A 14,963-nucleotide genomic window follows, 5' to 3' on the forward strand; every position below is an offset into this window, starting at 1 on the left:
CCATGACTACTTTGATGATTCTGAGATCCTGATCATTTTTAGGAGGAAAAGGCACACAGGATGGGTAATTACACGTCTCTCTTTGGTGTGAAACCTAACAAAGCCACCCAGGAATCCCAATTTGTTCCTACCGATTGACGGAGCCATTTGGACACCCTTCCTATCATCAATTAGAGTTTTATGCATAATTAAATGGTACAGCTAATTAGTGCACAAAGAAATAAAAAGGTCAACTGATGAATAATGGAAACTCTCCACTTGAACAGCAAAATACCATTTCGAAGGCAGTGACTTCCACGCAATGTCATTGAAGCCACAAAGCTAGAATTGTGAGTCAGATTTTCATTTCAGGTCTAGAAGTTTTCATTTATTTTCAATTAGGTCACTGAATTGTGTAGCTTTGCAAGAAAATGAACAGAGAAGTGATTTATTTACACGCTGAGCATCCTCAATCATAGGTTAATACGGGTAAGCAGCTTAAATAGTCGGCGACACATCATTAATGCTCCATAAATATTATCTATTGTAACGACTATTCCAGGCCTAAGGGGGTGTCACTATTTATCCTGTGGAAGGTTTAATAAATAAACTTCACGTTCTGTATGGTCACGCAGAGGAGCTCCTAGCATTTCTTTCTATTTTCACACACATGTCACTTTAATGAGTGTGGTTTTGTTCTTTCTCTACGGAACCTCTTCATAGGAATCCGAGTCTGTGCAATGAAGTGGCTCACGGTCTCCACCACATCTGAGAACACCTCCTTCTTTCCTGTCTCTGGGATCACCCAAGGCCACGCCGGTGCCACGGTGGCAGGAGTAGATACAACCTCCTGCGCTCTTCGGCAGCCTCAGCACCCCGGGCGTCCAGCTTCACATTTCCCTGGTTCATTATTCTGGGGTTTGGCCTCGTCCCCACGACGATTCCCCGTGGTAGCATCCCTCGCACACTTTTGACTCATTAAATAGAACAATCTTTCCCTTTTAGATGGAACCAAAGCATAAAAAGGAAGAGTCAACTGATTGTAATATATTATTCTGAACATACGTTCAAATAAGTAGCACAAAGTATGAGGTTATTTTTTTTGTAAGTAGGCTCCATACCCAGTGGGGAGCCCAACTCGTGAGCTTGCGCTCACGACCCCGAGATCAAGACCTGAGCTGAGATCAAGAGTTGGACGGCCAAGCGACGGAGCCTCCCAGGTGCTAAAGGATAAATTCTAATTTTTTTTAATTTTTTTTTTAATTTATTTATGATAGTCACAGAGAGAGAGAGAGAGAGAGAGGCAGAGACACAGGCAGAGGGAGAAGCAGCCTCCATGCACTGGGAGCCTGATGTGGGATTTGATCCGGGGTCTCCAGGATCGCGCCCTGGGCCAAAGGCAGGCGCCAAACCGCTGCACCACCCAGGGATCCCTAAAGGATAAATTCTAATATAAAACCTAAAAGATACAAAGGGTGTGAAGGGAAAAGCACTGGGTCTCAGCGATTCCACGGTGAACTTTGTACTGACGTGGTCACGGGTGAGGCCGGACTCTGGGGTCCGTCTCGCCCTCCAGGATGCACAGCGCTGTCACCGGTGGCGACTTCTCGGCCACGTCCATGGTCCACACGATAATAGCGCCTCTTAAAACCGAAGCCGACTTTCGCGCCCTGAAGCGTGGTGACCCACCCCCTGCAGGCGGCTCGGCCCTCCAGGTCGGCGTTGTGTCCGCGGCGGTGCCCTGGCCCCCTCGACGCCACTGTGAGGAGTGTCCCCGTGGCTCCCCAAGTCCCCGCCTCGCGGGCCCTATGGCAGCTCAGAGAGCGCAGCAGGAAGGTCGGCGCCGTGGTGGTGGGGGGGCTGTAGCTCCACCATCCCGTGTCCCCTCTGCCCTGCACTGAAGAGCAAGCAGCCTTTCAGGGTTTGGCTGCGATGCAACACATGCGAGCCATTTTACCCAGGACGCTACACCGATGCAATTACACTTATAAGTAAAATATATACATAGAGTAATTAACTTATGGGCAAAAGCCTTTTTTAAAAGATTTTATTTATTTATTCACGAGAGACACAGAAAGAGAGGCAGAGACCCAGGCAGAGGGAGAAGCAGGCTCCATGCAGGGAGCCCGAGGTGGGACTCGATCCCTGGACCCCGGGGTCACGCCCTGGGCCGAAGCAGATGCTCAACTGCTGAGCCACCCAGGGTCCCCCGAGCAAAAACATTTTTAATTTTAAGCTGCAACTACATATTTTTAAAAGCAGATCTATTTAGTAATGTTTAGAGCGAGAGCGCAGGCATGAGCAGGGGGAGGAATGGAGGTGGGGGGGCGAGCAGGCTCCACGCTGAGCACAGGGTCCCACTGGGGCTGGATCCCAGGCCCCTGGGATCACAACCTGAGCCGAAATCACGACGTGGACGCGCAGCCTGCGGAGCCGCCCTCGCACCCACAGCTGTGCATTTTCTAACGTCACCTGCTACCAACACTCCGACGTTTGGATCCCAAGCACTAGGTGCAAGGAGGGAGAGCAGCGTGGATTGGGCAGGTGCAGAGAGGCTGCTGGTGCAGACAGCCCCCTGCGCGGGTCACAGGCAGACCCTGGGAGCAGCTGCGGCCCACGTCACCCAGGGCTGCGGCCTCAGAGCCAGCAGGTGCACGGCGTGGCTTCCCGGGGAGCCGTGCGGGTGGGGGGACTCCTCCGGGGGTTTCCCGCCACGGGGCAGCTGCATCCCCTCTGTGCAGCTGAGGAAGTCAGAGCCCAAGGGGTCCAGCGGAGGCCCTGGCGGGAGTGCAGAGTCGACACCAGCCCAGTCCCTCGAGGAAGACGTCAAATCCAGACTCACAGCTTTTCTGCTCCCATCCGAGAGGCAAACAAAGCTCCCCCAGAAGAGGTGCTGTCGGTCTTGTGTGTAAAACCACAAGGTGGTGGAGACAGAGCATCCCACGCCTGCGTGAGCACGGGAGCCCGCTGGGACTGCCCCACATCAGTCACCGAATCCACGGCCCCCCAGTCCCTAATGGGATCATCCGGGAGCATCTCAGAGCCTCAGACAGGGACGGGATGGGAGGGGATGGGATGGGCAGGGACGGGCAGACCTGCTTGGGGGGGCCCAGCACACCACAGACATTTTCTGCAAGGGGACACTCAGCCACGTCAGGGAGGCTGCCTCTCTTCCCCAGGGCCCCGGGTGGCAAAATCACAAATGAAGGACCTGCAGATCTCGGGGGCCAGGAGGGCCACGGGAAGCCACAGGTCGTCAGGTGTCACGAGCATGCCAGGGCCTGATGCCGAGTGGAGCTCTGCTCCCGGGGGGCCGACTTGCAGGGCGCTGCCATCCAGGGTGGCAGAGAGCTGGCGAGAGGCACACCCCGTCTCCTCTTCGCACCAGCATCAGCCGGGGGGGACGTGTGGGATGTGCAGGGACGTCCCAGGCCGCAGCCCTGCAGGGGCTGGAGTGAGGCCGGACCTGCCGGCGTCCCGTGTGGCCACGGCCACCAAGGCCCGTGGGGGCTTGTCCCGGCCCGGGACTGTGGGGAGACAGCGCCAGCAGCGAGGGACCAAGCGGCCACCACCTGCCCCACCTGCCCGGGTTCCACGGGGGAGCTGCCTCCGTGGCACACGGTGCGCTTTGGCCTTGCGTCTGGCCAGCCTGAGCCCTCGCGGGGCCCACGGTGGACTCTGACCGCCCAGAGTCCTGAGGGCGGCCCAGTGACCTAGGACCACCCCCCCCCGGCCGTGAGCTCCGTGTCACACGCTGCGCATCCTGGTCGCTCCCGGGGCTCGGCCTGCATCGCTGCTCTTCGACTGCGAGGCCACCACCATCACACGGACCCGGGCACCCCCGGGAGCCCCCCGACCGCGCTCCTGCCGGTAGGTCCCTCACGGACCCCGGCCGGTGCTCCAAAGCCCAGGTGGGTCCCTTCATTGTCCTGCTAAAGGCAACCCCGGGACGTCTCATTCCTGAATGACAACCTCCGGCGGCCCCCACAGCCCCGGGGAGCAGAAAGGCCCCCGGAGACCTAATAACCGGAGTCTCCACGATCGGTCGCGGGAAGTAAACTCACGTTTTCAAAGGCAAAGTTCTTCCCGAGAAGGACTGATCTTAATATAAAAGGTGCGGCGATGCGAGTCGCTTACGACGGGGGAGGCTCCCAGGAGGCCCGTCCGCAGTGGGGAACACCGGGGGACAAGCGCTGGCCGCCCCGAGCCCCCCCCGCCCGGCGGCCCACCCGGCCCACCCACGAGCGCCCCGCGCGGACCCTGGCGCCAGCTGGACAGAATCACCCACCGTGAAGCGTAGCTCGTCACAGGGTGTTGTCGGGCCTGAGCGGCCGGAGGACGTCGTCCTGGCCAACAGCACACACGCGTCCATCTCCACGTGACTCGGGGTCCGCGCCCACCGTGGGGACGGTCACGCACACCGTGCACCTTACTAGACGCTGCAGGGCGAGCCTCCGTCCCCGTCCCGACCCCCGGAGCCCTCAGCGGCCCTGCGCCCTTTCTCAGGCTTCCAGACCACGTGTGTGCGAAGCCTTTTGCTCACCTGTAGGAAAGCACGTCTGAGACTCCGCTCGGCAGGATGATGTTTTATTTCATTCATCATTTTTTTTTAAGAGGCGGGGAGGGGCAGAGGCAGAGGGAGAGAGAGGGGATCTCACGCGGGCTCCACGCCCAGCACGGAGCGCGAGGTGGGGCTGGCCTGCGCCCGAGACCGCGAGCTGCCCTCCTTCCCCAGCTCTCCTGTATCCCGTTCCACAGGCGTCACGTAGCTGCTTTAACCCCTTGCCTCGCCCTTGGATCTTGCCCCCGATACTGCACCCACGGGATAAAATGTAAGATAAAAATGAAAATGCTGCCTTCCAAGCAGTATTGCGGGGCTGTGTGAGCTCCCCTCTCGCCCCAGCCTTTCTCCCGGAGCAGCCCGGCTGCTGACCCCGCCGTTGGCCGGGACCCCGAGGCTCTGGCCCACCGACAAGGTCTGCAGGGCAGGCCGAGGGAGCTCCGGGAGCTGCCAGCTGCAGCCGCCTTGTGATCCTTTTTCCCTTCGGGCTTGGGGTCTAGTGGGCTCGGAGACTGGCGGCCCCAGACAGTGCGGTCCATGCCCGATGCCATCCCTCGCAGGGACTCAGGTCACACGGACCGAGGGCGGGGACGGCTGTGCAGCCCAGGGAGGTGGGGGGACTCAGGGGCCTGGAGGGAAAGGCGTCCTCGGGAAGGTGTGGATTGGCTGGTGTGACGGTGGGAGTCAGAGTCAGGTTGTGGGGAGTCAGGCTTGGGCCCTGGGGCAGCGTGGGAGGTTGGGGTCGGGCCATGGGGGTCAGGCTCAGGCCGTGGGGGTGGTTGGACTTGGACCCTGGGGCCACAGAAGGTCGAGCTCGGGTCGTGGGGGTCACACTCCGGCCGTGGGGATTGGGCTCAGGCTGCGGGGGTGGTTGGGCTCGGGCCCTGGGGCCACAGGGGGTTGGGCTCAGGCTGTGGGGGTGTCGGGCTCAGGCCCTGGGGATCGGGCTCGGGCCGCAGGTGTCGGGCTCAGGCCGCGGGGTTGGACTCAGGTCCTGGGGTCTTGCGGGCTGCATCCCCCGGCCACACACGCCTCTCGGGCTCCGGGTCCAGGAGGAGAGCGGCCCTGGGGGCCACACCACCCCCCGCCGACGGCTCCACACGGAGGGGAGACCTGCGGGCTGCACAGGCCAGGAGTGCGGTGGCGGGATGCCGGGGGTGTCAGCGTGTGCGGCACCAGGTGGCACAGCCCCCACCCACGGCGGTCCTACCGCGGTTCCCAGGAGCCGGGGCTGAGGGCGGGCTGCGGGGGTCCGGGTCGGTGCCCGGGTGGGGGCAGGGCGGGGGTTGGGGTGTGAGGCTCTCGGCCCCTCCTGCACAGCCGCACCACAGGGGGAGGGAAGTGGGGGCAGGGGCGGGAGGGGGAGGGGAGCAGGCGCAGAGAGGTGGGGAGAGACGGGGAGGGGAGGGGGTGCCTAGCAGGTGCCGTCTGGGGCCACCGGCCCATCCACGGCTCCTGGGAGACCAGGGTCTAGGCGGGCAGGAAAACCTCATTCTGGAGGCTGCTGGGGGTTTTCCTTTTATTGTCAGTGGTCTCTGGTGTGTGGTCACTGGGCTCAGGACACCCAGGGATGGCCCATATCCCTGCGTCCCCGCGGCAGGTGGGCCCGAGCGGTCCAGGGACTCAGGACACCCAGGGATGGCCCGTGTCCCCGTGTCCCCACAGCCCCGCAGCCAGGTGGGCCCGAGCAGTCCAGGGGCCCTGCTGGGGACTCCTGGGCGCCTCCTTCGGGTGTGATAAGCAGGCGGCCCCCTGGGCAGCACGTTCCACGTCATCGCTCGGCAGCGTCAAGTCTGCAGGAGGAACTCACTCCCATTTTTCCCCCCGAACCATGACGACGCAGGCTCGCCCTTGGTTGGGGCGGGAGCAGCATCCCTCCCTGGTCTAGGAGAACCGTGAGGAGGTGGGAGATCCGCCGCCGGGCCGCTCGCCGGGCCACACGTGGGGGCTCACCTGTCGGGGGCCTGCGGTGCTCACGTGGGGGGGCAGGGAGCCCACACGGGTGTCCTGGGAGCCCTCCCCGACCCCCCAGCGCCCCCCTCCTGGCCGCACCCTCGCGTGCATGTACCCGCGCGAATGAATTCACACCGGAAGATAGAAATCTAAAATTAAATATTTAATTAGAACTCTGATTTGCTTTAAAGATAGGTGGCATTGCACAGGCTATAGTACACTCTCTTTATAATTTTTTTTTCTTTTTTGACAAAAAAAGATACTGTTGATTTTAACAGGCCACTTTAATATTAATACATGTGTGATAGGATCGGAACTGAGAATCAGCTAGAGATGGTACATTGTACATTATTGGGAAAGTTACAGTTCTGTATCGTAAAAACATTTATCTTTTTTTTTTTAACAATTTACCTACATTAATCAAAAAATTACAGCATATTTAATAATTTTACAAATTCTTCATAAAAAATATATCTCTGTACAAAAAGGTCGTTTGCACCTACTTCATGTCAGCAGCATGTGGCGAGATGGTAACACGGGGCGGGCGGAGATGCGGTGGGTTTCCTGATCGTGACACCAGCGTTCTTTCCCCCTGTTTGAGAATAGCTTTTTTTTTTTCTTTTTCTGTGTGTGTGTGTGTGTGTGTGTGTGTGTGTGGTTGTTTACAAAATATCTTACAGAAGAAAAAAATTATTGCAGCTAGCCTGAAGAAAGGCAAAAGATGTGTGAAACAAGCAGCAGTTTTAAACAGCTCTGAAGCACATGACGGTGTTAGCTGGGGTCCTTCCCGCGCCCGGCTCCGGGGGTTCCAGGAGGCTGTCGCCGCCCACGGGGCCCTCGACACCCGGCGGGAGACCTGAATGCTCCCGCACACACCCGGGGACGAGGCTACGCAGCCTCCCCGCAGGAGGATTTCACGGAGTGGGGTGGGCTGTTTTTGTTTGTGTTTTTCTTTTTTCTTTCTCGTTTTTGTTTGTTTGTTGAGAACATGCTCCAAACTGGCACCCAAAGGCCGGGTTGACTCTGCACACAAAGGAAAATAACGTCTAACGTGATATGTGGTTTCTGTGCGTGTGTGTGTGTCCTGTCGGTCCAGGAGTTGGTGACGTCGTTGACCGGCAAGCGGGTCAGGGACGGGGGAAGAGCGACATTGGTCCAGACTCCGAAGTCAGCGTTTTGCACCTAGTTTGAATGACTCAAACTCAGATATGTACAAGGTATTTATATATATGCACGTATGTATAGATATATACACCTGGCTAGGGCGTCCCCCGCCCCGGCTCCCCCCTGCACTCGCCGCCCCCCAGCCCCCGCGTGGTTCTGGCTCCCGCTGACCTCCTGCGGCCCCAGGACAGCTCGGGTGACGCCCCGGGTCACGCAGCACATCTCCGGGCGCGGTAGCGGGCGGGCCGGCCGGCGGAAAGGGGGCACGGAGCTCTGCATGGTGCTCAGGAACGGGGAGCGGGATTCCGAAGGCCGAGAAGCCCCCAGAAGGGGTCGGCCAGGCCCTCCTAACGGCGCTCGCCCCTCGGAACGACGGACAGAACAGTGGGAACCAAAGACACGAAGTCCGCGAAAGCGCTCACACCGACACACACGACTTGGACGGATGAGCTCTTATCCTGACAGGTGTTTGCGACTTTTTTGTTTTCTTTCTTTCATTTTTCACGTTTGAAGTCCTGCCTTGAGACGCTCGACAGAGAAACCAACGCGTCCGCCTCCACGCCAGGTGTGGCCGAGTCCGCCAGGCGCTGTGGACCCTGGCCTGGGAACGAACCCAAGACCCCGATGGGAGAATAAGCATCATCTGTTCAAAACGTCTCCGACCAAACCGGTATCGGTGAAGACAAACAGGATCTTCGCCTGGATCTGGTTACATCCGTCGTCTCCCCGCCACGTCCTGGCCTTCACGCTTTGACCCTACCCACCCCGGGAGGGGAGGTCACACCGACCGTCTTCAGACCATAACTCGGAACGTACAGAGAATACATTTTAAAGGTGGAAAAAAAATCAGCCAAATCGTCTCTGCTTCTGGGCTTCGCAGGAAACTGAAGCCACAGCAAAGTACGAAACGTGTCCTCAGGCAGGGAGCGTGTGCGTCACCGCCCCTTGCCTCCAGGGGAACACGCGGCATCTGGATCCTGGCCCGGCCCCACCGAGGTCAAGGCGCCACCTGGCAACCGTCTTTCCAGCGTGGCCCGCGGGTGGCGGCGCCCAGGGGGCCAACCACGGCGCACGGGAAGACGGCGGTGGGCTGACCCCGCACGTCCTCGAGCTATCGGAAATAAATTAACTATTGACATTTTGTACATGGCAGAGAGACACGCTGCGACCCGCCCCCGCCATCCCGCGCGGCCGCGGTGGCGCTCCGGGCGATCCCGAGCGGGGGACCGTGTGTGCGGGAGGAAACATAAAAAGGCCTCTTTTTTTTTTTTTTCCTTTTTCGACATCTTCGATGAATTCGACACACACATGTAGCTAAAGGAAGCAGTAATAAAAGAAATGTCTTCAACACCGCATTTCCCTCTTACACCTGTGCCACGTCAGCGACACTTCCTCTCTCTAACGCCAACTGAACGGATGGTGGATGTTTCGCTTGACCGCGTGGGAAGATGCTTATATACAATGGAGCGTGTGTATAAACCCTGTGTAAATAGTTTATTTTTTTTTTATCAGAATCTTACTCAGTCATTCATAACACACTAGTGCAAAAAATTGTGCATCAAAAATTCTGCAATAGGACAGCTGACCGGGGGAATTTGCGGACGGCCCTAGGAATGGACACTGAGCGGACCGGTGAGTCCTCAAAGCTTGTCAGGTCTCAGGAAGGACAGAGTGAAGCGTTTGCAGGTGTGTGCGTCTACCAGAAAGGTGTCTTCTTCTTCTTCGAGAGAGAGCTTTTTTGTTGTTGTTGTTGTTTTTCAGAGTGTTCCTATTCATGGGGGTTAAAACAAGAACAAAAACCAGAAAACAACCGAACGGCGTGTTGTGGTGTTGTGGTGCTACCATTTTGTCACCGCACCCGAAGGATGTATCCACGTGCCCAGGAGATTGCATTGAAGGGCATCCCAGCCACACAGAAATAGGAAAGTCCGAGGCGTCGAGCCCGCAGCGGCGGCCTGACTCGCAGCCTTCCCTGCGCGCGCCGTGGCTCCCGGCCGCCGGGTGGCGGGGCTCGTGCCGTCCCGTCCTCGCCAGGCTGCGGCCCGCGACCGGTCACCGCGCAAAGCCAGGAGTGCAGGGGGGTCTGTGGCACCAAAGGAGTTACTGCTTGTCCGTCGGAGGTATGGCTATGAGTCAGTCCTAAGGGGCACTGAGGGCTATACCACTGTGCACACTGTGTTCAGAGTCGTGTCAAACCGCACAGCCTTGGCCTCTGTGGGCTTTAAGTTTGTGTCATACATGGGGTTTTCAAAGGAAGCTTGTCCGTTGCTGTTTTCGTGTCCCGCGTAGCCATTGTACTGAACTTTTGGTCTCGTTCTAAAGGGCAAAGAAGGGACAGACCATTAGCACCCGGGGTTCGAGAACAGAGGCTCAGGGACTGAGGCCGCAGGTCGGCGGTGGCAGGGCCCGCGCACGTCCTCGCCCCCCACACCTGCCGCCTCCCCCTGATCTGCTCCTTCCCAAACCAAGGAACTGTCTGATTCCTGCGAATACTCTTGGCCACCGGGGAGGGCCCGCCGTGCCGGGGTCCCTGGGATTTGGGGATAGACACCTGCCCGTCACCTCACATGACCGTGGGGAAGTCATTCCGGAAAGCGGGACGGCTTCGTCAGCACGTCGCCCCTTCAGGACTGCTTGGGGGGAGGGAAACAGAAACACAGACTCTATCCACCACCCTCGTGACCGTCGCTATCTGCCGGCGGTGCTTGAGGACGTAACGTGGCCGGGGACCAGTTTCGCAGGAGACACCGCACTGCATCAAACTATCGGTTACATTGACTATGTAAAAGGAAACCCCTGAGTATGACCTATGATTAGAGAACTGAAGGGTATTTATTTATTTATTTATTTATTTATTTATTTATTTATTCATTCTTCTTTCTTTCTTTATTTATTTATATTTATTTATTTATTTATTTATTTATTTATTTATTTATTTGAATGGAATGATTTTTATTTCCATTTTTAAAGATTTTATTTATTTATTCATGAGAGACACACAGAGAGAGAGAGAGAGAGGCAGAGACACAGGCAGAGGGAGAAGCAGGCTCCTGCCCAAATTGAAGAATTTTTAAATGTAAAAGACATAAATCTATCTAGTCTCTGCCCCCCCCCCAACCCTTTTCCAGAAGAAATTACATAAGAGAAATACGCCAGGTGATCAAAATAGAACTTTAAAGACCCACACCAGCGAAAACATCCCTGGATATTGGATGTGATGATCCTTCCGTAATTTCCTAGTAGATATATCTATCTATCTATCTATCTATCTATCTATCTATCTATATATATATATATATTTAAACATTTTATTTTTAACTATTCATAGAGACACACAGAGAGAGAGAGGAGTAGAGACCCAGGCAGAGGGAGAAGCAGGCTCCATGCAGGGAGCCCAACATGGGACTTCATCCCGGGTCTCCAGGATCAGGCCCTGGGCTGAACACAGGTGCTTAACCGCTAAGCCACCCGGGCATCCCCCCAAATAGTATTTTAGAACAGTTTGGCATAGTGTCACATTCTTCCAGGAAATACATCATCCAGAAAAAGATGAAATGTATAAGGACTTAAAATTCCTCCACAGCTTAGTTTCGCTTTTTTTTTGGAGGGTGGGGGTGTGGAGGGAGGAGCATCCACAAAACTCCAAGGAAAGGATCTATTTCATTAGAGTTGGTTTTGTCAAGTGTTGACATTTTTCAGCTAGTGGGGGTATGGAAATTAAGAGATAGAACACGTTTCAAGGGATGGAACACGTAATATCTCTTAGGACATAGTAAGAGCTCAGTTTGTATCTGCCGAAGAAAGGAATAAATCAACAGTTTAAAAATCACAGATTTGTGGAGTTGAAAGTGTTCATAAAGAGCATTTTGGGGCAGCCCGGGTAGCCCAGTGGTTTAGTGCCTCCTTCAGCCCAGGGCGTGACCCCGGGGGGCCTGGGATCGAGTCCCACGTCGGGCTCCCTGCATGGAGCCTGCTTCTCCCTCTGCCTGGGTCTCTCTCTCTCTCTCTCTCTGTCTCTCATGAATAAATAAATAAAATCTAAAAAAAAAAGCATTCTGTTCAATCTTCTGCTGGAAGGTGGAAATAGCACCCTAATATCCCTGACTGTGGACCTTGAAGTAGAAAACCGGTCCTTTATTGCATCTTTCGATCAACTATGAACTATAGCATGTTATTTCTTAATCCATTTATTTATTCTCCTAAAGTTCACTCCTCAAACTCGGCCTGCTGAAAACGTATGGCAAACGGCAGAGCAAAACCTTGCCCCACGAGCATCCTTAATGTCTGAGAGAATGCTGCAGAGCCGTGCAACACACATATGCACGTGACAGGGAGCAGACGCATGTTCACCAGACCAGCGCTTTACAAGCACAGCGTTTTCGTACCGTTGGCGTTTTCACAGTACCTGTGTTTGTAGAGGTAAAATGCAAACCCTGACAAAATTAGAGCAAAGAATGGAACCAGAATGGCAGCCGCGACGGAGCCACTACTAGTGCCGTGGTAATGATTTGAAGAGTCTTGATCAGATTTTAAGGGATCTGGAAAATAAAAGGAATAATTAATTTGCGGTACCGTACTCACACTCCAACAAACGTAAATTTACGGTAAATTGTATAAATGGGTCCAAACTCTACAGGAAGCGATGTCACAGCCAGACTGGTAACTCTTTTTGGAAGGTCTTAAAATCTATGTTGATGATCAACTAACAGAAACTAGGTCTCTCCATACATGGCATTTCGTTCTCCACATGGGAATATGTGGGTGTAATCTCTCTCATCTTATGCAAAATTCGTTGCAGTTGAAGAATACGCAAAAGAAGAACGTGGTTCAATGTCATAAGGTAAGTTTATAAGGACACAAAATAGTGATAAAACATATTTCCATCCATTAGAAGGGAAGGCAGATGTAAAAGCCTCAAACATCACAAAGGTGACATAGTCGTGAATTTATGATCCATATCGACAGAATGGCAGATAGATGTGTGGCCTTGCGAGGGATGCAGACACTGAAAATTCAAATCAGAAAACATCTATTAAGGAATTATTGCCAAATAAGGAGGTTTGTTCTTAGGAGTTTACTGATAGAATGAATTTTGAAATGTATTTGCCTGAATCGGATGAGCCCACTCAGTGTGCGTGTGCAGTGGATTCCGAGTAGGGTCGTCTGAACCTGTCAGAATTGCTGCAAAGAAGCTGACCTGGTTTTAGAAGTATATTTCCAGCATTTATGGAATGTCAAATAAAAGAGAAGTTTTATTTCACTTTTTTCCACAAACCACAAATGTAAATGAGCAATCAAATATTAAATGTATTTAAATAGCTTTAAAAATATATCATTTTCACATTTAAGGCGTCATAATGATGTGATGTGTCTCATCAGATTGTCTCAGCAGATTCAGGATTTTGCAACTCCTTACCATTGTAAGGTCTAATATTTTATAACATATTTCTAATGTATTTCATAATTGGTCTTGGCTCTTTGTAACTTAACCCTATTTCTTTAGAGCCTTTCTTATCAGCATGTATCAATCGGATTGCATGTTTCATTCTCAGATGCCTTCACCACCCTCCACGGAAGGGGAAGATGTCAGACACTTGTCTCTAAACGTCGCATCCCGTTGGAAGCCCCCACCCTGGGCACTGAATCGGAGTGACTGACGCAGAACACCCCGAAATGGTGGGAGCCCAGCCTGTGGCTGCAGCAGAGGAACAGCCTGAGGACAGGCCGAGTGCCCGGTGGTGCGTCCAGCGGTGACCCCACCTGCACTGGGAGCTGAGTCATAGCACTCAGGGGGGCACCAGCTCCTCTGATATGAGGTGACGTTTAAATATCAGGACACCTCCGCTGCCTGGCCCACAGAACGATGCCCAGCACACAGCACAAACAGCGCAAGTTCGCCGGGCCCCATGTTGATAGAACAGAAGCTCCGTTATGCCGGGGAGCTGGCTGGCCAGCTCTCCTCCTGAATCCCCGGTGCCTGCAAGAGAACCTAGAACACAGTGGTTGCTCACGGTGTGCGTGGAAGTGAAACGGGGTGCAGTACCTCAGCACCCACCAGCCTCCGTCGAGTTACCCCGCCTCATTCTCTAGGTTGCTGTAGTTCTGTGAGTCTCTCTTTGCCTCATTCTAATAAATTTGGGTTCTGCTTAAATTAACCAAAGTTACTGTTTGTCACCTGCAGACAAGACTATCTACTTTCCACCATAATAGGTATCAGGCTTCTTGCCAATAAAATCGTGGACAACCGGCATGCCTCGGGAGGCTGGGCATCGTAACACAGAGCGATGTAAGAGATCTGTGGGAACTATGGAGCGAAGCGTATTTTGAGGACATTATGCCTTCAGAAGCTCCTGGTTAATTGCAGCTATTTATTTACCTTTGCTTCAGTAATTTAAAGGGCGTGCAGTAGCTTGCGCATGATATTAATGAAAATGGCATAAAAAAGATATAAATAATAGAAAGGACAATGGAAATAAAGTGTCACTCTTTGCCCTTAATGCTAGGCTTCCTCTTTATGGCTGTTTTTTCAATGCCCTTCCAGCCATGTACTATTGATATGTATGTTAGATTCTCTTCTCATGCTTTTCTAAAAAAAAATGGGAATACTAAATACATTTATTTTTTGTATTTGGCTTTTTAAACTTAACCATATACGTTTGAAGTTCTTCATCAGCACACATGAATCAGGTTTATTTCGGAGGCGTATAGTATCGTACTAATTGGCTATGCCAGAATTTTTCCAGCCAATCTACCTTTGAAGAACATTTGGGCTATTTCCAGTATTGTCCTAATGCTGCGATGAAATCTTGTTCCTATGACCAGACATCAGCAGGAGTCTAAATACACAGGGTAAATCCTACCCCGTAGAATCACTGCCTAACAGAATTTCTAACTTCCACTGTTGCCCGATCTTACCTGATTGCCCTCCACAGTGATGCTTCACTTTCATTCCAACCACTGTTCCCTGAGGGCTAATACCAAAACGCTGGGCAACCGCATCACATCCAGCTGCCACCCTCTTCCCCTGGCCTTCCCTCTCCTCCCATCGGCCCCCCTTCTTCTTACTATTACTACTACTCCTGCTCTGACAAATCAAACGTGGAATGTCCTTAGTTTCTCATTTACATTTCTTTGCTTAAGAATGAAGGTGAGCATCTCTTCATATGTGGCAAGCTAACCCATTCAGTGTTTTTAAAGTTCATTATTGAAAGGAATTCATGTACCAGAGAATTCACCCACAGTATATATAAGTCTACTGATGGACAAAGACGATGTGACGTATATATGTGTGTGGATCTGTATATGT

General features: G+C 53.6%; 1 protein-coding gene across 2 annotated transcripts in view; it reads right to left on the reverse strand.

Annotated features, from left to right (window-relative positions):
• Positions 1-6,643: 6,643 nt before the first annotated feature.
• Positions 6,644-14,963, reverse strand: part of CSMD1 (CUB and Sushi multiple domains 1) — a 1,870,054-nt gene continuing 1,861,734 nt past the window's right edge. For both annotated transcript variants that reach the window (XM_077848529.1, XM_077848528.1), the window contains 2 exons: positions 12,063-12,195; positions 6,644-9,973 (listed from right to left, as the gene is read on the reverse strand). In XM_077848529.1, the coding sequence (XP_077704655.1) occupies positions 9,814-9,973; positions 12,063-12,195 (293 nt within the window). In that variant the 3' untranslated portion in view covers positions 6,644-9,813. The remainder of the gene's footprint in view (positions 9,974-12,062; positions 12,196-14,963) is intronic.

The sequence above is a fragment of the Canis aureus genome, chromosome 15 (assembly GCF_053574225.1).
Source record: "Canis aureus isolate CA01 chromosome 15, VMU_Caureus_v.1.0, whole genome shotgun sequence".
NCBI classification, from domain to species: domain Eukaryota; kingdom Metazoa; phylum Chordata; class Mammalia; order Carnivora; family Canidae; genus Canis; species Canis aureus.